Source organism: Poecilia formosa, unplaced genomic scaffold (assembly GCF_000485575.1).
Source record: "Poecilia formosa unplaced genomic scaffold, Poecilia_formosa-5.1.2 Scaffold77, whole genome shotgun sequence".
NCBI classification, from domain to species: domain Eukaryota; kingdom Metazoa; phylum Chordata; class Actinopteri; order Cyprinodontiformes; family Poeciliidae; genus Poecilia; species Poecilia formosa.
Window position 1 is genome coordinate 843,609 of NW_006800016.1, and position 23,851 is coordinate 867,459.

The 23,851-nt window shown below is 39.5% G+C and overlaps 1 protein-coding gene across 1 annotated transcript in view; it reads left to right on the plus strand.

Annotated features, from left to right (window-relative positions):
• The first annotated feature begins 8,997 nt into the window (after positions 1 to 8,997).
• efna4 (ephrin A4) overlaps positions 8,998 to 23,851 on the plus strand; it is a 45,313-nt gene continuing 30,459 nt past the window's right edge. The window contains exon 1 of the mRNA XM_007556099.2: positions 8,998 to 9,602. Coding sequence (XP_007556161.1) covers positions 9,481 to 9,602 — 122 coding nt within the window. The 5' untranslated portion in view covers positions 8,998 to 9,480. The remainder of the gene's footprint in view (positions 9,603 to 23,851) is intronic.

Genomic DNA, 23,851 nt, shown 5'->3' on the forward strand with positions numbered 1-23,851 from the left:
CAAACCACGAGGAAGTAGTATGAAATGAGTGGGCATCTGTGGGCTAATATAGATTTTAAAAAGTAGATATTAATTTTAAAAAATGGCATTAAAGCCAACTGCCATTATTTTAGGTCACAATTTTAAAACGAATAAAATCATGTTACGGTATGCAGTGAATTTTATTGCACCTAAATTATGCTCAAAATTAACATTAAAACAGTCAGTAAAACCATTTATTTCACTGGAAATAAACAAACCATCTTGTTTGGCAAAGAGAAAGTGTGTTTGTTTTCAGATACCAGGGCAGAAACAGTGTGTTGGCAGCAAACAGAACAAGACATAACCTTCACAGTTTTTTTTTCTCTTCTTATTTGGCAGAGTATCAAACTGAGTGCGCACAAACTGCCACCGCGTCGTTCATCTCAAAGTTAATTTCTCTGCAGAGGGTGGAGAGCAGGCGCTTGGAGAGATGCTGCATCGTTTGGGACGAGGAAGGACGGCACAGGATGGACCATGGAGGGGTGAGGTGAAAATGATGCTAGCATGGAGATGAATGGGAGAGGTGCATGTAGTGAGCAGGCTAATGGCGTCAACAGAAGAACAGATGGCTGTGCAGGCCAGGCTTTGTGTCTTGCTTCCAGTTGACTCTATTAACAGTTCATGAATCCAGGACAAAAAGGAGGCTAAGACATGTGGGTAAGGAGGCAGGTGACAGATGTGAAGTGAAGACGCTGAGAATAAGAACAGGATGAAAAGGGAAACGGTTGGTAATTAAGAGTAAAAATGTTCTACAAGTATGACCTTTTGACAGAAGGGACTTTGACATTTTCAGCAGTAAAAAAATATATATATGTGCAAAGATATCATAAAAAACTCAAATTTGCAAGCAAAAGTTTCAGTCATGACCTACGGAAATGCTGTCAGCTATGAAAAACATACATGAAGTATAGGTCTGGATACATGCTATTAAAAATGTACCTGCTGCACTTTCAAAAAAAAAAGAAAAAAAAGCTAAGTAGACAAATACATTATTTTTGAAAACATGTAAATGATTTAAAACATTTGTTCTATCAATGTGTCTCGTCATTGTTTTCTTTATAAATGGCATGTACCCAAATTCCTTTTAATCATGTCAAATGTTATGTCATGGCATGTTGTACAAACGGCACACAACGTTTGCCACAGTACCAGGAAGACTTAACAGCGGTAATGCATTGCTTCACTTGTTTGTTTGTTTTTTTTTTTTACTTTGTTACCTGTATTCCCATCCAAAATTACAAGAGCTCTAAAGTTACCAGGGTCTGAAGTTAAAAATACATTTTATAAGACAACGTCAGACCATTGTCAGATCAGATTAAACATTCGTTAAATTACATTTAACATATTTTATGAAAAAATGCCTGTATCCTGTCTATCACAGTCACATCTATCATATCCACTGATTGGGGGAGGACAATAATCAATTTAAAACAGGAAGCAAACAGCACACAGACAGTCTATAAAAGAAAGAAAACATATTAAAGACCCACGCTTCTGAATGACTCAAAATAACAAGAACACAAAAGTTTTGAAGTGGTCTAGTCAGACGTAAATTCATGGCATAACCTTAAACCGGCTGCTCAATCTCTCCTGCAGAAAAGAGTGGCTCAAACTTCCTCCAAAAGTTTTTAACATGCATTGGAAACTAGTGAATCACGTGTTTGTACTGTTATAATACGAGCTTCAGATGGAGAAAAAGTTTTTTTGTTTGTTTTTTTTTTCCGTGACTGTCTCTCTGCCCTGCTTGAAGGTAATGCCCTTTTGGAATACTTTCAGACTTTTGTCTCGTCTGCATGGAAATGTGTTCAAAGAGTCAGGAGGCGAAAGTCGCCAGGAAGACAAAGAGGTGTCTGTCGATGTCTGATTGTTGCTGAAAACTGAAGGGTTGGGCAACTCTAAAGTTAGACAGAACATACAGACAAAAACAAAACAAAAAATCTTTATTTTTCTACATGGCGGGGTTCCTGCACACATTGCATTTATTCCTGACTCAAATCTACAGAGTCCTTAGTACTTTCTGTCCATTTTAAATGGATGGATCTTGTGGACAGAAAGTTACGGACAAAAGCCTGGAAGCACAGAAAACCCTGAACTCACTTTGGTCCACATGAAACGCCCATAAAAGTAAGATTCTTGGTTTTGAAATGGATTTGCTGTAAAACCGGGTTTGGAGTTCGGATCTGTAGGTTCACAATCAGAGTTGGAATAAATAGAAACACAAAGACACAGATTGGACAGCACTGATGAGAAGACAAGAGAGCAACAACTGCTCACATCTCAGAGTGCTGTATTCAGTGGGGGCCACTTATAAAGTCAATAGTAATGGATAGCACATCCCGAATCAGTACAATACGAGACCTTGCCTCTTTATCTGCTTACATGTTGTACCGGCAGTAACAATGGGCACAACGGCTGCATTGAAAATCTATCCAGCGCACTCACTTCTCATCTTTTCTTTTACAAATAGCAACTATTAGTCACCAAAGAAGACGCCGAAGATGCTCTCCAGACAACAAAAAGACGAAATGGCCATCAATACGCGAGAGTGCAAGAAAAAAAGTAAACACGGAGAAAAGCAGGTTGGGATGAGGACAAAGCAGAGAGACTGGGGGGGAGTGGGTGATGGGGCCTTTAGAGGAACTAAGAAAGTGTGGTAAAAACCATTTAATAAACATGTCTCTATAGTAACCAAGATGTAATTTGCTTGGTGGGAAAAAGAGAACGACAGAGATTGAGGGTGAGTGATGGAGAGAGGGGAATAGAAAAGCGTTTACCATCACGGCTTGAGTCCAGAGCTGTAATTATGGAACTGAGAAGCAGCGGCAGAAAGGGGAGGAAAAGAGCGGAGGTACACACAGCAAAAATATAAGAGCAACACACAATGTGCCATTAACAAAAGGAGGGAAAAAAAGGTGAGAAGGGAAAAAACACACACAGGCAAAGTGGCGACCCCATAAAATTGGCCCCGGTGCAAGTAAGTGGCGTGGGTGTGCAGAATAAAGGCAAGGAAAAAAAATACAGTTCAGGAGAGAACAAAATAGCAAAGATGAAGACAAAACGGACTTCTTTTGTAAGTGTATGTCTGACTAAATCTGTGATCATTTGTTCAGAGAAAGAAAAGTTAAAAGTATAGTCTGATTGCTAAACCAAAACGAAAAAAATAAATAAATAAAAGACAGGCAGAATGCAGATAAAATAACGGGACAATAATCTGTTGTAAAGTATTTAGGAGGTAGACGTGAAGCTAAATGTTCATAAAGGCAAACGCTGACTGTAATCTTCAAGTTTCCTAAAGACTTGACAACAGCAGCTGTTGTATAATTAAGATCAAAAAGAAAAACAAGTTTAAATTGCTTTACAATGTTTAAAGAAAATCTAAACTTTCAGAGTAGGAAACTTTGTTGTATTTGAATGCAGCCAAAAGTTTCACTGTAAGTTGCACAAGAAAAAAAAGTAGGATGATGTTTCTGCGTTCCTGATCGGTCCAGGGGCAAGACTGATCAAAACTGTAGACAAGACTGACGCAAGACCCAGATGTGGATGAAATATGCAGACATGTGTTTATTCTAGATTGAATCTAATGATGCAGAAATGGAGAACGAAGCCAACTCCTATGCGTCCCTTAATGTCTGTCAAGGTTTCAGTAATAAGAATAGGGCACCACTGAGCTTCTGTTTAGAGATGCAGCAACGGGAGGAAGAGTGGCGGCAAGCAGAACAAGTCTGGCTGAACAGACAATGACAGTAATATGCTGGCAAACAGACGTCTTTTCTGCAACCCTAAAAAAAAAAAAAGCCAAAGTAACGCCTTTCAGATGGACCTTCACTTTGTCGAGCATATTTTAGAAAGAACTCATTCAAATATGAAATGTCCTTTAAAACAGCAGCAGACACAACATTAGAAAGTGTCTAAATATACATCGTAAGTTGCCGCTAGTGATAAAAATTAAATAAATAAATAAATAAATAAATAAATAAATAAATAAATAAATAAATAAATAAATAAATAAATAAATAAAAGTTATCTGCTCTAAATACACATAAATATGTGTATAATCTCTGTTGTTGTTAACCAGTGGGGGTTAGCCACATGTTCATGCTTGATAAGTTGGAAATATAAAGTGTGAGAAATCAAGAGAAGATGTACCTGGTTGCAGCCTAGGGGTTTTTTTGGGAGTCTCTAAGAGCTGCGCCAAGGTATCGGCATTGTATCCAAAGTTGGATCTCTGTAGTTTCCTTTTGTAAAAATTCACAGGAATCTCCCCTCTAATTTGAAAGTCCGACTTGAAAAATCAAAGGTTTCTGTGACAAAGTGGTTCAGTTTGTGTTTACCACTTGTCCCTTAATCTTATTTCTAATTTATTTAATCTTTCTATAGTTGGTCGTAGTGCTTTAATTTAAACATTGCACTTGCAGCTTTGCTTTATTTGCTTTATCATTTCGGGTTTGTTTGTGGTAGCATTGCGTTGCAGGTTACATCTATGTATATATTTTAGCTAAAGCTAACACTTCTGGACCACTGGATGAATAAGAATGTTTCTTTTGTTCAAGGTACATTTCTGGTATGTTATTTGTTTTTCTTTTTTACTCACCATTGTTTATCTGTTTTCAGATGCTACAGCCTGAGCAGGTGTATGGGAGGGGCCGGTGTTCTGTCAGATCAGCATGCGTTGTCAGATAGTCATACGCTTAGCTCTGACATGTATACACTGTCATTACCATATGATTTTATGTAATCAGCAACATAGAATCATGACGTAGATCATCAGACACTTTGTTATTAACAGTTATATGGCATCCTGACTTAGCGGTTAAGTAGGTTAATGAGTTTTACACGGGCGTGTGTTGTAGTTGACTGCAGCTGCAGCCAGACCTGCTTTAAATACACTTTGAAACCACGACAACGCAAGTATATCTATATAGTTATCGTATTATGTCATATTATAAACAATTTAATGGCTTATTTTCATCATAACTTGTTGCGTATGCTGGACTGACAACTCCACTGACGGTCGGACTTCTTAATGCGCATGCGTGGGCATGGTACTGACTGCATGTATGATATTCTGACAGCTGATAGAACACCGGCCCAGCATTTCCTGCTTAAATGGCTGCATGATGTCACTGATTGCATCACTGGGTTCTACCAAATGGAGAGTTTTCTTTTTATATATATATCGTTTGTTTGTTTCCTTTAAAGTTACATTTTAGGTTACCCTGTCTTAAATGTTTTTGAGTTTGTAAATTAGATTAATAATCTTATTCCTGTTCTCTGTTTAGATGTTGTTTGGTTTGACTTGGACTATTATGGGATGGTTTAATGAAGTGCAGGTGTGCAGACAATTTGGTATAAGACCAGTAGGATTTTAAATGGGTAAGATGGATGTTAGAGTGTAAAAAAAAATGCAAAACAATAAAATTCACCAGAAGAACCTGGAACTGGTGGCTGATGCTGACTTTTTTGTTCATCTGTTTTGACCATTTGACTACACTGCTTCACAGTTTCTTACCAAAGCTGATAATAATCTTCCAATTCTCCATAGCCATTTATTCTGGTGCTGTGGTGCAGTTTTGCAAGAGCTTGACTCAGCTCTGTAGCTCCAGGAAAAGGAACTGTTAATGTGCATACCAAGATATTTTGGAGAATGTCCCTTTCACGTCCAATATAACTGCACATGAGTTAGAGTCTGATCACTTTTCCAACTTCAACCACATAGAAATATAGCAAAGACCAGGCCGTCTTGTCCATCATCAGTGTCTGGCCTCACTAAAGTGTTGTGGAAAATAAGGAAAAAATAAAAAATAAAATAAAATCTTGCTAACATAACTGTAGGCCTTGTACTTGGTGACATATAGATAATCCACAATGAATTCAGGCTTGCGAACCAAATTCTTGTTTGCAAATCTCGTTGAAGTTGTACATTTTATAATAACTTCACTGTTGAAAAATGTTGAAACACATCATAGCCTGATCAAAATTAACACCAGAGTCATGCCTGTGATGGGTGTGCAAAAATGTCTGACCAGAGCTGTGGAGTACTAGCGAGTGTTGCTGAAATAAACTCTTTCAAGGGACCATCGGGTGGAAAAAAACACATCTGACCAGCAGTGAGAAGATCAATGAAAGTAAAAATTGGGACGGATGATGGATCAAGACTGAGAAAAGATGTTTTGGACAGACTGCTGATAATGATGAATAGACATACAGAAGATGGAGGACGAAAAGAGAGGCAGCAAAGATTTCAGATTTCAAATTACTGCTAAAATATTCTCCTTTCTTTGTTGAGCTAAAACAACATTTCAATGTGCAAAATTTATCAGCTTTGCTCCCACTTTTGTGCATCATGACTACATATCAATTGCCATTCCCTTGAGGTAAATGAAAGCCTTTTTCTCTCCAATTTAATCTGAGTCGAGAGGGAAATCGGGTCAATTTATAAGGAGTTAGCTGCAGGGTTACTGAATAGTTTAACTGCTATTCTCTCAAGACAGTCCCAAATTGAGGTTTAAAAGGGGTTTTTGTTTTGTTTTGTTTTTCCTGAGAGGGAGAATAAAATTGAGTTAAACAAAAAAGATTTTTTTTGTCACACAACTTTGAAAGGAAGGGTCTAGTCTTATGGATCTATCAAAATGATTGAAAAGGAGAACCCCGCAGAGGGAGAGAGTCCACTACAGTCCGTTCCATGTTTGCAAAGGGAGCGCCAACTCACCAGGGGCAAATTAGCCACACAGGAGCACTGAGGCATCATGGGAAATTAATGATCAGGACCTCCAGGAAGTAAGCTAATGAGTCCTTGTCCCGCGCGCACAAACACGGCGAGCCACACACTCACGTAATGAAAGACAGAGGAGCCGAGATAAGGAGGAGGTCCTGTGGTGAGGAAGGCGACTAATGCGCAGCCGCAGCTGCTAATAACTCAAAGTCTTTGATGGGTGATAGTGGCAGAGAAATGGCGGGGTTAGTGATCTCACAGATGCACATATGTTAGGAAATCAGGTAATTACAGAAGACCACCAGTGGCTTCCACCCATGGAGGTATAGTGATTACAGCGGCTACATCTTCCCTTGGAATGACCAACAAAATTTTTAAAAAAGCAGAACACACACAAGCCGAATCATCTGCTTAAATGTCACTCTTGAAACAAAATCAGTCATTAGAGAACTATACTTTGCTTTTGTTCAAAGAAGTGATGCCTTTTCAGTGTATGCAAGGAGTTGCAAGGCTAAAACGTATACCTTGTTTTTTTTAGTTTTTTTGTAATAACTTTTTAGGCACTATTGGCCTTTATTAGACAGTAATCCGATCGGAAGGGGGCAGAGACATGCGACAATGGTCAAACTCACGTCGAGGTCTTTAACCTCTTTTAAGGGGCACCTGCTCTTTCTACTGCATCGCTCAATACCCCACGTATACCTTGTTTATCTCAGAGGAGCTGCTCGTGGAGAGTCTACAAGTTCTGAGGTTCAAACCGTATTTTCCAACAAACCTTTCAGGTCTGTCATATTTGGTACTTCTGGAAGTGGGTACGCCATAAAAGTTGTCATTAGTTGAAGTGTACTCAGTTCACTTTGTAACGTACAACAGATATTTAAATAGACAACTTAAGAAGACAAATAACACATTTTTGTCATTATCTGAAATATATCCAGACTAAACTTTTAATGGATCAGCAGATTCATCTTTTAAACTGCATGACTTTGGTTAGCCATTTTGGGTGTCTTTCTAAAATCTCCTCTAAACAGTTTTCTTGAATTCGGTCCCATTCCCACAGAACAAGTGTAACTGAGCCACCTTTCAGCTGTGCCCACAAGGACATGTTTTATTGTGGATAATGGCGCTCTCTAAAAGCTTCAGCCAGCATTTTCACAAGCTCTTTGCTTACTGTTCTGAGGTCAATTCACACATAATGCTTCAAGATACATCACCTGGAACACATAACCCGTCTTCTTCTTGAATGTCATGACGGCTGGGCATTTTCATACTGTTTATAATGGTAAAGATGAACTGGGTATCTTCTGGTATCTGGAAATTGCACCCAATGATGAACCAGACATGTGGAGGTTCACCGCTCTCTTCGTGATATCTTTGCAGATTTTTTTTTTAACTTCACATCATCAAGGAAGAAGTGTCTGTTGTAAATTAACCTGAGTACTTTTATAAACCAGTACTTTCTCAAACTCCACGAAGGCATTGTAGTCCTACATTGGATAAAGGCATTGTATGTAAATTTCTGACAGAGAAGAATGGAAGCAATAACATGGATCGCTGTGATTTTTTTTTTTTTTCCAGATTTCAAGGTTAGTGTTGTAGAGGTAAAACTCTGCTTTCATTTGTACAGCTCTTCTGTAGGAATCACGCAGCTTCTGCACCAACTCACTCTGCACACCCACATTTACATCAAAAATGTGTAAAAAGAAATGAAAAAGAAAAAAAAATCTAAATCATACAAGGAATAAAACACATATTGCAAGAAGTGTATGCATCATAAATGTTAGACAAGTGGACCACAAAGCTGATATCCAACATACCTATACAGCACATAACTAACGTTGAGTAAAACTGTGTACATTTAAGTCAAAAAGATACTGAGGGAAAAAATGAAGTAAAAGTAAAATATATTGCATTCTATGTTTGAAATATCAAAAATAAGTGCCACAAAATGTAATAAAAGACAGTCTACCTGATAGACAGACAGACAAGGTATGGTAAGCCCCTGAGGTTTCTTAGGGGACATTTTCTCCTGGTTCTGCCCAGGACCCGGTTTCCCACGCTCCGTCTCTGGTCACTTCAGGTTAAAAAAAAAAAAAAAAATGTAAAACCAGAGAGTCTTTCTGGGTTTTCCTGTAATGGCGAAACTGTCGCAGGCGGTACCCCCACACCAGTGGGCGCACCTCTCAAGGATTTAACTGTTGCACTCTGGTGTCACATATAACCACACCCTTATGGACCGATTGGCTCGAAGTTTGCCCGGCACCGCCCTGAGCTCGGTGCATCCGCCCTCTCTCCTCTGTGCAGCCTGTTGCTGCCAAACCAGTTGGCAGGCTATGTCATTTAATTTATTAGAAAGCCTTTTTGAACTCAGGTGACATCTTCGTTTAGAGAGACTTCTGCTTTAAACTAGAAGTCTGGATTTGAGTACATTCTCAGGAGCGCACTTTTGGGGCGGGGGGCGGCGCACCTTCTTCAACCTCTGTGGTTGTGATTTTTGTTTTTATTTTTTTTTATTTTTTGTATTTTATTTTATTTTATTTTTTCCTGCGCGATTTGAATGAGTTCCTCCTGGTACATCATGCCATTCTGGAGCAGGCGCCGGTCTAGCGAAAGTGCGGCACCGTGTGCATGAGTTGCTGAAACTTAAATGTGCAACAAGAACAGCCAGCTGATCACCGCGCCTCTTCTGTCAGGTCTCCCAACCTGACTTCCTCCCTCTCAATCGGCTGCACAACAACGGCTCCGGGATGGTCTGCCTGCGCGCACCGGGAGCTGCGGGCGCCCTTAAAGCAACAGTTTTCCTCCTAAACATCATCTCCGCTGTGGTGGCGAAGAGACACGTGGTTTACTGGAACTCTACGAACACAAGGTAAGAAACCTCCTTGCTGGGCAATCAGGGATGCTGCCCCTCAGGACAAACACGAGCAGCAGCAGCAGCAGCAGCAGCAGATCGGGTTAGAGCTGAGGCTTGTCAGGCTGATTCAGTCTTCGGGCCCTGTGTGTAAAACAAACGGAGCCGGCCTGAACTCGTCCTGCCACGCAGTTGCACAACAACCTGAGCTCCTTGAGCATGACTCAGAGCTTAGTTTGTTTTCAAGAATTTCAGCTATGCGAGCAGATCGCGTGTTTTGTGCGCTTAATTAAAGGGGGGCGTGGAGCAGGAACGATTGCTCGAAGTCTTCAGGCTATGAGGCTACTGGAGTAAAAAATAACAAGAAAAACAACTAATGTTGATACAGTGGAAAACTGGGTTCACCTAAGACCCAGTTATCTGCTCACACCTTCTCCAGGCAGCCTCTTATCTTCCTCATAATAACCATTCTGCAGTTACTTATTATTCTGTTTAAACAGAGTCTGAAATATGGGTTTCTGTTGAAATGTTTGTTATTAATGACACTTATGACGTTCTCATGGCTTAGGTGTTCATTATGGTCTTATGTGCTTTTGTGCATCGGTTTGGTGATGAGAAGATATGCGTGTAATGGGTTGATTGGGGCCATTAGGGTTGGCAGAGTGAGACTTATCCAGGTGTTCCAGGATGGTCTAATTGGGCGCTTGAGGTGTGAAACTTGCAGAGACTCAAAAACACGTCAACTATTGTCTTACAGGCTTGTTCAGAGACTCACTCTACATGGAGGCGCTTTAAAATGAAAATGAAAGTAACGTTTTACGCAAACAAATTGCACACAAAGTAACATACCCCATACATTTATTTCAGTTGGATGAACACAGTTTTTGCAGAAGGACACTTACACTTTTTGCAAGAGAGAAAAATGTCCAGCAAAAGAAGATGGCTGCTCAGAGGGCCGTATATGAGCATATGGAGCACAAAAGGTGCCCAAAGCAATAGGTTTGGCTTCTTATGCCTGTCTAAGATTTGAGCTAAGGGAAGCATATGGATTATGACTACATTTAAAACAACAACAAAAAAAAAAACAGTTAGCAAGTTAATAAACTTTTATGGCTTAACATAACTGTGAGAGAGACTGGTTTTACAGTTGTCAAACAGATGGTTGTTTTTCCACGAGAAGGCTAAACTAAATAAGGCCAATGTTAAAGAGTCTTGCTTTTTTTGGAGAGATGCATAGAAGCACACTATCCAAAAGTTTAGTGAAAGGAAAAACTGTGGTGGGAAAAGGCATCAAGCAGCCTTGAGAGTATTGTGGAGCAAAGCTCATAGAAGAGTTTGGGGGAGATTCACAAGGAGTGAGCTGGAGCTGGAGTCAGCCCAAACTACAGAGACCAGTCTAGACTCCAAATACTTCAACAATAATAAATATATTCCTTGTAGAATAAAGGGATGTTTTTTAGCCTTTATTTAGTCAGCTGTCTGGCAATGTGGAGCACCATGTACGGTATGTTGTTCTTAGCAGCAGCTCAATAAAAAGTGTGCCACTCCTGCATTTTTTCTGGCCTCTGATTAAAAGGACTTTAAACCAGGAAAGGCATGACAGTCTCTCTTGAGCTCAGTGAAACTGGTTAGGGACTGGTCACTGTCGGGGAGTAAAGATTGCAAAACAATTGGCCCCTGTAACTTGAGAGGTACTTGCAGAGAGCAGCAGAGCTATGTATGCAGATTTCCTTTTCATATTTGTAGTCAAATGTTCATTAAATGCACAAGACAGGAATATAAATGGCAATGTTTTCTGTGGCTGCAGTAAATCAGAATTTCTCAAATGTTTTACTGTACAAGATTATGGCTATAATGTTAATGTTACTGATGCACTGATCGGCATTTTCCTGGCTAACGTGGATTTCTGTTTTTCTTTTTACATTTGGACTGCCAGTTTTTGTTTATAGAAATAAGTCATCTTTCCTCCAAAAAAATAGGTTTTCGATTTTAGCGGGTTTTTATCCTGGGTTAAATAAAAATTCATGTTGCATAAAATATGAATTACATGTTCTTCAATAATGTTGATGGTTCTTGCTGTGCAGTGTTCTAGCACAACTTGTTACAAAGTCCTATATGATTAAAGTAGGCATTATAAGGGAAGTATTTTAGTAAAACAGAAAATCCAGGCATTAAAAAATTATCCCTTTTTGTGGCCCAAAGCATATATTTGTAACTTTTATTTTCATTTACCTAAAAATCAGTCGATGTGCATTTTGTTGGTTGATTTATTTATTTTATTTTTTTTACAAATTCTCTCAAACATTGTAGCATTTTTGTTGCATCTCTAATTTTCATGTACATACAGAGGATCTAAACATGATTCCCGAGACCAAAAATGTCTTTCCTGAGGCTTGTTGGTTGTTCTTATCTTGTGCGTTAGAGCCAGCCAGCGTTTCTATCCAGGCAAGTAAAACCCAGAATTGCAAATTGGGATCCAACAGAAACGTGTTTTAGGAGGAACTCTGCAAGGATTAGGAAACCCCTTCATGTCCCCCAGCGATTTGGGGATGAATGGTCACAGTCGGCGACGGTGCCGCACACACTCTGCTGCACAGCACACAGTCACAATGCCATCAGGTGGAGGGTGACCCACTGTGGCAGAGAATCACTCTCATCAGCAACACCACCCAATCACAAAGCTATCAGTGGAGCAGTGATGTCCAGAACACCCTAGACTCGCTCTCCTCTTCTCCCTCCCCTTCTTCTTCTTCATTAGTTCCCTTGTTACATCCTGCTCTCCATTTAATTTTTTTTTGTCTGTGCTCCCCCTCCTTTATGTCTCGCGACTCCCTCCTGTCCTGTGATGGTTATTGGCAGTGTGATTAGTTGAGCTTCAGTCATTTTCCCATCCCATATTTTCTATTAGCTGCCTGCCAGCCAGCCAGGTTGTCTTGAGGCCTGTAAATGCAGTGAGGCAGAGGGGAGAGGAACACGGGTGCTATGCCTTTTGTGCCTCTGTGCTGCACTGCAGGACTCAAAGCCCCAAAATATCCACTTTTCGGACTTTAGTTAAAAGAGTCGAATGTTGTTTAAATGTTTTACATTGTGATATTCGTAGTAATAATATTAGCTATTTTTATTAGCCGTTTGACTTTTTTGTTTTTTAATCATTGTTCAACTAATATGTTTAAACAGATAGATCCCTTCTTATTCAATTCAGTTAATTAATTATCTGATCGCCACAGGGCTGCAGAGTGACTATAGCAGAGCATCTAGTTGCTTTGCAGTCTTATTTCCCTCAGGAGAGGGTGGAGGAAATGGCAAGCCAAATATTGATTCAGGACAGAGTAGTTTTGGATTTGCATTCATGTTTCTGTCAAACATTTCTTGAAATAAATGCATAAATTCTGTCCCACCTGCTTGGTGTCCAAGTGTTAAGTAGAACTCATCAAAAATATTGAATCACAATTATTGTTACACTAAAGCATAGGCTTTAGTGTAACAAGAAATACTGAAAAACATTATAGCCTTTTATTATTTTTCTCATCCCACCCGTGGAAATGGCTGCTTATTTTAGTACTGACAATAACTTATGAAGCACATGCTAACTTTAGCGTTGTGTGTAGTGAACAGTTAGTCAGTTGAGGTATTCTCACTGTTCTGTCAGGCTTTTTTGATGAGTCAGTATAGCTCATGTCAATGTTTCTTTTTGCATTAAGTACCTAAAATGTAACCACACAAAAATAGTTAAGTAGCAAGTGCTTCGTAAAAACGTGTGAACGTGTTTGTCAGCCTGCCCTTGACTAATTTGACTAATTACTCCTTGACTCATCGACATAAAAGGGCATCTAAGAAAACACTTTATTACGTCATGGTTAACACCAATGCAGGGTGTTAACCTTGTAGCCATTACCCTCGTATCTCAGAAATCTGAGCTTGAAATGCTAGAAAGACTTCTGATTAATCTGAAAAAAATTAGTCATCTTCATGTCTTGACAGCTTTTATCACCACAAAGCACAGTCCTATATTTTTGGCTTTTAGTGCCAAAGAGCAAATGCTAACATTAGCAGCATTAGCAGTTAGCCGCTTAAAGTATTCTTAGAGTGCAAAATATTTCTTTGTAAAATCTTTATCTAGACTGTCACATTTACTTATTTATTTCTTCCTGAACTTTTAGATTAATCTGGCAAAGAAGCAGGGCAACTCAAGAATAACCGAGTCTTAAAAAATAGAAACAGTGTATCTGGACTTGAGCGTTTCCAGTCTCGCATTATTGGCTCATAGTTATAGTTTGATTTGATTTAGCAATATTATTGATTTCAAAACTAGATATAGCTTCGTGACACAGTTCAATTTCAACACTGATGGCAGATTTTATTTTTTTTTAAATGATAGAATATAAAAAAAACAGTAAAATTGCTTACTACCTTTTCAATGAGAACAAGCAGAAGACAACTGAGGCATCATTAGCGGCTAATAACTGTGAGACATTGAATTTCTATGTTCCTAAAAACATAGAAATCCTCACATTTATTACCTGAGCATACAAAAACTTGATGTTTTTGTTGTTGTTGTTGTTAAAAACAGTGTGGCATTTTAAAATTGCAAAATGTTGTGCCACATCTGTTTACATCTTGAGGAACAGACCCTTATGTTTTTTTGTCAACAACAAGCTAACTGCAGCAGCTAACGGCTAGTCATTGTTTTCCCACAGTGCTTACAAATTATTTGTGTCTTGATTACCCAAAAATGCTGCCAGATCAATAGATTAACAATGATGGGGGTGGGCTTATTCAGTGGTGACATAATCAGTCTTTATTACTTAATAATTCTTTAATACAAAGCTACAATATGTCAAGGGTAAAATCACTTCTCTGTGGTACATGATGGCAGCTTAGATTGGTATAGCTATTAGATGGTGCTTTACAGAACAGACTTTAGTTTGAGAATTGCATAACTTGTTCACTAATGAACTATTAATATTTCCAACATCTTTGGACGTACTGGCACAGAATAAACACTGACCAAACAAAGGTTACAAAATAAGATCATGTTAGGTTACCGTCGATTGTTGGAGGACATGCTCTCTTTAGTGTGGTTGACAGGAGACGGTCTCTCGCTGCCACCATTCCTTCGACATCTAGATTTATGGTTTTAATGAAGCGGGGGCAGTGGAGTGGAGACAGAGGAGCCTCGGCGCTCTGCCCTTTGCTTGCTAATATGCCTGTAACAAAGGCTCAGTAAAACACTTTTAACGGGCGAACATTTAGCACTCTCCTGATTGAAAAATGGAGCTCTGAAATGGAAGTGATGGGGGTCAGCGGCCAACGCTGTGGGATCAGATACCATGGCCTCCATCTTTGTGGTGCTCAAGTGTTCCCCCCTCTTTTATGATTTCTTTTTTTTTTTCTTCTTCTTTTTATGAAGAGAGTTTACGATCGCGCCTGGTTTTACAGCTGTGCCTCCTTCAGAGCAATAGTCTCTTATTAGATGAGAAATTATTATATACTTCCTGGAGCAGTTAAAGGTCAGTAAAATTATATAACCACACTTCACAGAGTATTTGTGAGTGCGGGCAATATTTGTTACCTCTCTCCTGAGCAAGAAGCTCTAACACTTTTATAATAGTATTCATACTTGTAGCACCTCAGTGTCCTTTAAAACCTGTTGAGTCAAACACTTTGACCAGCCATTTTGCTGATGCAGCCGTGTCTTTTTTTTTTGTTTGTTTGTTTGTTTTATCTTTGGACCTACATTCATCCTTATAAAATCCACTCAGGAATCTGTCGGAAAGTTTACTCAAAGCACCAAAACTTTACTTATTGAATTACTCTAGCGAGATATGATTTTGGAGATGCTGTATACGAGCGTCGTCCCATACATCTGTTACCGAGAACAAATGTTACCCTCATCTGAACCAAAAATAAGCCACTTCGATTCCTCGTTCTTTGGCTTATTATTTTTCCTGTTCTTTTCATTCTTGGATTCCTCAAAAGAGGTGAGCTTCTTGCACAATTGTTTTTTTTTTCTTTTTACTTCATTTTTTGTTTTATTCTTTGCATTTCTTCTTTGAATGTTTGCTGCTTTTCTTGTAAGGTGACTTTATTACTATCCCCGAGATCCTCATAACTGAAGTCACAAAGAGTCATGGTTTTAATATTCAACTTCCAAAACATCACTATATTTTCTTTTACTGGCTGACTCAACATCAGAGTGCACAATTAATAGGCAAGTGGGTATTTTGACCATATGATCTTTTTACTAACTCCCAGCGGATAAAGCTGAATGCTAAATGGATTTAATCATAGCAGGTGAGACAAATCTGTTCAGGATTTAGCCTAAGGAGGTCAATGCCTCATATCAAGGTCTACATAATTATTAGGTAGATTCTTTTCTTTAAGTGAAATGGACCAAAAAAAGAGTCTTTTTGGGTTGCAGCTCTGTTTAAATTGGGCGTGATTACACGCGTGATTACAGAAGCTTTGTCACATTTTGTTACAAATAGTTAACAGGGTCGCAAAAAATGCATTACGAAAAAAAAGATGCCAATTTGAGGAGAATCGATTATGAATCTGCCAGGAATTATCTTCCAGTTCTGTCATATTTCATCACTGCAAACTACCTGGAGCACCTGGAAGTACGAGATGTTCAGATCTCAGAGACGTGCCCAAGGCGAGGAAGGTAGAAACCCAACCACCACTCGGCTCTCCCATCACATTACTAACCGCGTTGGGAAATTGGCATTACCTGGGCTTAATCCGCCAAACACCGGATGAAGAAACAAGTACTTGGGAAATGGGATGAAACAGATTATTTAGCATGTACTGGCGTAGCAAGAATAATATAACATGCTTTTCCCAGCAGTTTCCCCACTTGAACCCACTTTTCAAGTTTGGACATAGTCTTTAAAGTAAAAAAACAACAAACAAAAAAACAACAAAAACCCGTTTCTTTCTGCCTCTATCCGTCCGTCATCCCTTAGACAAACTCTGAGCTGGAGCTGTGAGCCAGTGGAGCATGTTTAAACAGTGCAACCAACGGTTGTGTTGGTTTTTCTGCATCTTTATTGAAAGAGGCCCTCGTAAGTCTCCCGCGTAATCTCTGCTGTGTTTAGGCGTTGTTTCTCTCTGCCTGCGCTCATGAATGATCTGCTTTAAATACCAAAGTAAATCACGTCTCGCATATCGCACCTTCACCACGCACACGCATATCCCGATCCGGTCAGTGTTGCGAGCAGCAGACAAAAACATGCCACACGCCGAAGTGAAGGCAGACAGCGTTTGTAATCATGTCTCGGCAGGAGGAGATTCTTTTATTTTTATATTATTATTTTTTGCTTAATCACGTTGCAGTCATTATTGAGCATCCATCGCTCCTCCGTTGCACGGGTGGGCTTAAGTGAAAGTATTTTTCATACTGTCTGCCATCTCTCTTCTCTGTGTCTGTCTCTACTAATCTCTGTCTTCCCCTGGTAAATGATTAACATGGAGAACCTGGCTGAACTATAATCAACAAACCCACAGTGAGGTAATTACACTTTATTCCCTGTCCTGCTAACAAAGCAATTTCTCTTCCCTCGTCCGCCCCCCACGCCCCTCCTCTCCTCATCTGTCATGTAGCTGTATCAGTGTCTCTCTCTTCCTTTTTTTTACCTCGTTTCTCTCCATTGTCTCAGTAACGGCTGCGCTGCGACCTGTGTAGATTCAGAGATGCATTTGCGTACCTTGTCTGTCTTTTGTAAGCATGCCTTGTCTGTTTGTTTGTGGATTGGGGTGTATTATCTCTGAGTGAGCACGCTTTGTGTGCACCCTTGAGCTGCTTCATCTCCGTCAGGAAACAATGCGGGGCAGTGTTTTTTTGTTTGTTTGTTTTTTTTTGGCGGCTTGTAAAAAGCTTGAGAATTGACATTTGGTAGCATTGTTGTCGGCTGAAGTTTGTTTCAAGAGGAACAATGGCTCAGTCAGAGGTGTGTTTGTAGGAGAGAGAGGGTGTGTGTGTGTGTGTGCTTTTAGACCACTTGCTCGTTTAGGTAAAAGGGAAAGACTTTGTTTCCTTGATGAATAGTTGGAGCTGTGATTAATTTTACAGCCTCGAAATGTACCTGCCAAGCGTCAGAAACACTCGAATTCTGCTCCAATCTTTTTCATCATCCTTCCTTCTCGAGTTTTCAAACTTCTCTCCTCCTCAGAACGAGCTGTGAAAGTGGCTTTTGCTGAGAAAACTCCTCTTCCAGCCGGCGGTGCACGGCTGTGAGAACATTTACCAACCACTGCGCTGGCCTCTCATCTAAATGGGTTATTGTTTTGTTTCCACTTGCTAGTTGATTTTAGGTGTGACTTAAGTGTTCAAGGAAAAGGTGGATTGTTGCCTTTGGATGCCTCTGCTTGTATTTGTCATAAACGCGGGGCATGTATTAGAAAGGGCATTGTGCATTCAATGTTGTTGCTTGTTACTGATAAGGTATGGACCGGTATAAGATTCCCACAGTATGAGACCCTTGAGTAAAAATGTCCCCGTTTATTTTGTTTACACGGAATCTTAAGATAAAAATGTACAACTTGTTGCTATTTTTAAGCAAGAATATCGAAACGCCTGCTAATGTCAAGTTTCTTGCTTCAAAAAGTGACACTTAAACACAGAGTGATTATAAGCAGTGTTCCACCTGTGACTGTTCCCTAAACTAAATGGACTTTGCATCACACACCTCACAAGGCTGCACTTTTCTCTGTTGCTGCCCCATATGTTTTATTTTGTTTGTTTGTTTTTTTTCCTTCTCCTTAACTTTCCAATTAGTTTGCAGTTTTTGTGAACTGAACTTGTGCCTCATCCTCCTCGGTGGGGAGCATCAATGGCTTTTTGCTAGACAACCGAAATATGGATATTTATTAGCAGCAAGTCATATTAAGCAAAGGCAGGATAAATAAATACTTGGTCTGTGTGAATTGAAAATGTGATTGAACAGGTTGCACCTTCACAAACACCCTCTGAAGCTTTACAGTAGTTTTCAACTAAATGTGTAGAAGATCTTTTGCCATTCTGCTCTTTTTACAAATGACACACCAGCAAATATTAGCTGTGCTGTCTGTTTAGGTAGCCAGCTTTCAGTCGGCTGCTTAACACTCAACTGCTTGTAAGTGGCCAACAGGTTTAACATGATTTTACCCTTATAAGACTTACGGGTGGAGCTCATGCGATTGTTTTTTTTTTTTTTTTCAAAATGAAAGATTTGAAGATGCATTTCTTTCTTGTAAGTCGGTGATTATGTCAGTGACTTCTTTTAGCCAGCTATTTCACATTTTCTGGCATCTTTTTAGAGCCTTAGGAATATTTTTGTTTGAAGATTTTTGCAGTCTAGAAACCTCAAAAAGCTTTGATATAACTTGGTATCAGCCTGTGATTATGTTTGTTTCTCTCTGTGGTGCGCATCAGTATGTAACCTGTATTCCTCCATTCTCCTGCCAAGTGATATATTGCACCCCAGAATGCATGCAACATGAATATAATGGTTGCACAATAAAAACTATCTTTCCGGCTGAAGGTAACACCGAGATGCCTGTGCACGGGAAGAGTCGGGGCATACTGTATTGAAAATGAGGTTTGAGGCAGAGGCCTGGCGGCGGTGAGGACGTCTGTATTAAAATGGATCAGATAGTCACAGTGCAGCTCCGAGCAGACACGGTGTAGAGGCATGAAAGGACGGCCGCCTCTCTCCCCCTGGTCAGGATATTTAGTCAATCGATACCAATTTACCAGCCAGATATTATCGTCGCCTCCTCGCATTATCACCAGACTGCATATGGACCCATCGCATTCCCAATTTCTCTCTCCACGTCCGCCCGGTTCTCTGTGTACACACATGCATCAATATTAGGGCGCATTAAAGTGTAATAAGCTGCATCGTGCGAATGTCTCCGAGTGAGCCGGAACAGCTGCGAAATGAAATGAGGTGCGCTGTTGGCACGGCGCAGCCCGTTTGGCACAAGATGGCTGCTGCGCCGCGTGCGTGTGAAGAGGGAGGTTATGGTGGTTTAAGAGCTGCCGGCGAACGTAGAGCGTGAGCGTATTCATTCATTCATTCATTCATTCATTGATTCACGGCTTACAATGAGCTGCCATTGTTACTGGTGTCAAACGAGCTGTGTACTCATTTGATACAAAAATATTTGGTACAAAACAAGCAATTAAACTTGGGGGAGGCAAAGAATGCTTAGACGAGAAATGTGGGAAACGCTGTCAATCTAATCCAGGATAAAACGCAACAATGTGACGCTTGTTTAGCCAACACGAAGGTTGCAGAATTTCTCTCACACGTGTGCACGCAGAAGCTGCGCTCGCGCTTTCAAGTACACATGGCCTCGCACGGTGCTCTTCCACTCAGCTCAGAAATCCTACCAGAAAGGCAGCCTGGGAATTCCCAGAGACAGAAATTGAATTAGTATTGAGCCAGGCAGAGCAAAAGGCTGTAGCAGGAGCCTGGATTATTGTACAAGACAAGGTTCTGACTGCCGGAAGGACACAGAGACATCATACCTCCACAGATGACGGGTGCTAAGGGGCAGAAACTTGTTTCTTTTTTGTGATAAATCCTTTTTTTTTTTTTTTTTGTTCTCCCAGAAACCATGCCTGATTTGGATCTCTGTTTTCTATAAAATTAAAGTAATTATGGTGAAATAAGTTACTCTTTGTGGTTTCTAACTAAATGATTCTTGCTAAATGACAAGAAAGAGGTTTCAAGTTCCCCTTCATTAACTTAAATTTCAACTTAAAATTTAAAGGGTTAGGGTTTCCAATGAAATGTGCCGGTATTAGATTTTTATAGTATGTTACAGTTAAATAAAAACATCAGTTTCACTATATCATGGGATTCACAAAACAACAAAATAGAAATTGTGCAACATTATCTGATTTTAGTAACTTGAGCTAAAACCTGACTTTCTCACAAACATGAAGCTTTTATACCACAAACTAAAGATTTAAAACTGTCTTACTTTGATAAGAGAAATAGGTGCCACTCGTTCCATTTTCATTCTACGGCTATCTATGGTTTTAACAGCTGAAAATGTTTCCATACAGTCAAATTTGTGTTTTCTTGTGAAGATAAAGTCTTAAGAGCCCTTTTTTCTTTAGGAAGCACTCTTACTTCATAAAGCCAGGAGAACTCAATCACTTTCTCTGGCATCACATTAAAAGCCCTATGGGAAATGTAGAGACATGACAGTGTAATATTAAGCTATTGCAGGTTTGAAACAAAGATTTTAAAATGGTAATTGGTCCCTGCTGTATCACAGAGCAATGACAAATTATGCTAATGTATTCTGCCCTGGGATTTTACAGTAAAAGATAAACGTAGATAATTTAAAGTAAAGTTATCTTCAGGTTGCACTCCTTTAAAGAAGAAAAAGCAAAAAAAAAAAGAAATGCTTCAAAAATAAAAAAGCAAATCTGCATGAAGAGACATGCATGAAAGTGATGAGCAGAGCTCATCACTTTCTACTTCACTTATTGATTTAGCTCTCATTACATCCTCCGTTGGCCATAAATCTGTTTGTGTCCGACCACACGTCATGCTTTCTACACTTTGCACTACAGCGTCTTTAGTGAGTTTGCGGGAAATGGATTAGTGGCAGTAAACCTTGCAGAAAAAAAACTTTGCACACTACTAAACCTGCAAGAAAGTGGTTTATATGTAGACTGGAATAGTAGGAATGTCAACTTTTATCCAGGTCTTGACAAATACTCAAGAATATGGAAAACGGTGTGTTAAATAATATTTGAATTTCTAAATGTAAATCTCTCTCTATATATATATATTGTTTTCTCCATCTGTCCATCCATTAACTTTGTCCAATCTCTCAACCATGCAGCCAGCTTTTTGTCCATAGGTCATTCGTCCATCTATCCAAGTTGTCCATTTATTAGTCGTCTATAAAAAAGAAATTCTGTCGAGGAATTTTTACAGTTTCTGTTTTTAAATCTTGCACCAACACAGAAATATCTCCCATAAATTTACAGTGTAAAATATGTGAGAACCCTAAATATGGCCAAAACAATTGTAAATTTATTTGTCTACCGTATTTTTGCAAGAGCATAAAGTAAACTTCTAGAAATGTTAGAAATTTAGATTTTTTTTTTTTCTTGTGGTAGAACAAAAGCTAATATTTTGGCTCTGCCTCCCAGAAGTATAATGCAACCTACTTTCAACCCACAGTGATACGCAGCACACTGATTTTTGCCTCATTTTGTTTTGTTTTTTTGCACTGAGACACCCGTACCACACACACACACACGCACACACCACACAAATGAACAGAGATGCTGCCTCACTGCCTTGTATTTTTTAAGCCCCTAGAGAAAGTAAAAACATTAGACCCACAGTGGAGGAACTGAGAGATGAAGAATGTGTTAAGGAGAGGATGGTGGAGAAAGAGTCAACAGATTTCAACTCCCCAAACGGCAAAGGAAGGGCCCCCAGGGACAAAGGGATGGGAGAGGCTGAGAGGAGAGAAGAGGGGGTGTCGGAAAGCATTACAGTAACCGTCAGAGTAAAGGAGTGAGGGGCGAACCCTTCCTCCACCTCACAGTTCATGACGCAGGCTCGCGTACAGGTGTCGTAGGGAGAGGCGCACGTGATGCCGATAGTACCATCGGCCTGCCTGCGAACACACGTGGCTGCTCAGACTCTGGGGAGAGCCCAAGGAGGAACCACACTTCATTTAGAGCTGACGGCGCTTTCCTGGCTTGGCAAAGCGGTGGAGTCACATGACTTAAAAAAAAAAAACAAGAACAAGAGACCGACTGTATCAGAAGCCCATTTAAGCTCGCAAGAAATCAGATTCAAGATGGTGCTTTGGTAGATCAAGATATGAAATATTTCTTTTCACTTAAAAAAAAAGAAAATGCACAATTTGATCCAAGCTTCTTGGTGATCTGTTTTTTTTTTCTTCCCGTTTTATCTTTTTCCCATTTAAATGTTTTTAGGATATTATGCAGCAAATTGAGTTGTTTTACTCAATTTCTGAGCGGACATTGTTTGTTGTTTTCACCCACTGCTTTGTCTGATGTCATACAAACAACCGTAGTCGACAGTTTTACAAGGGAATACTTTTAATAATTATTTGCCAACTTTTTAATTTTCTTATTGGTGCCATGGTTGAAGATTTTTGGTAATGTTAAATTAAGTGTGTAACAAGATGTTTTGACATGATCACACGATGATTGGATGATTCTTTTTTTTTAACAAAATTATTATTATTCCATCTAAACCATGTTTTTCGATATTCCATAGGCATCTAGACGTAAATTAATATATATTTAAAGTCTAAAAGTGAAAGCGTTTTTTTTGTTTTTTGTTTTTTTTACATTTATTAGAAGTTTTCATGTTGGTTTGTTTTTAGTTGAGACTCACAAACTCAAAAGTAAAATTACGGGTGAAACCTTTCAGAAGGGAACACACACTGGGAGCGCTGCTGTGCATCACCGCAATTAACAAGCATCAGACGACATGAAACTATTTTAGACTAATCCCAACAAATCAGATAACTGTCGTTTACAGTCTGACAGGATCCAGAGCAGAAGTTGATTTGTGTTGTTATTTTTTTTTTTAATTCTTGCTGAATGGAAATGGAGAAAAATAGCCTGTTGCCAATCTGCACAGCTATGATCTAATAGCAGGAGAACTCATGAATCTCATTGCTCCTGCATTCAGTTGCAAATGCAGTCATTGTGTGCAGCGGTCTTCTCAAAACACCAGGGCGGTGGCTTGATGTTTATGAGTATGGAGAGTTAATCTAAAACACTCAAGTAGCAAAAGCCTGGTCATGAAATCTCCACTCATTAATGTTTTAAAATATATTTCCAGATGGACTTGTTTAGAGAACAGAAAGTTATATACAGGTTTTTTTTTGTTTTTTTTTTTTTAAAGGTGCTTGCCTCAGATTTACAACAGACCTTTTGTCATTAATTGGAGCAAAAAACAGTCCTACATACCTTACCTCCTATGTGGTAATCTTTTAATTTTTTGGGTCATTGTGGTTCATTACCTAAAACGTCGAGCAGTCATCTCTAATCCCAAATTAATCAGTTAATCCTGTCTGCACCTCTCCTCATGACCCTCACCACTTCCTTCCTTTCTACTCCTAAATCCATCCAGCAGTCGCCCCCTCCTCCTTCCCGTCTTATTGTGTCTGAACTTTTCATCCGTGTTGAGGAACTTTGGCCTCAACTGGTCTCTCCAAGAAAACCAGCAGCTGCCAGGCCAACCAGAAGGAACAGAAATGTATTTTAA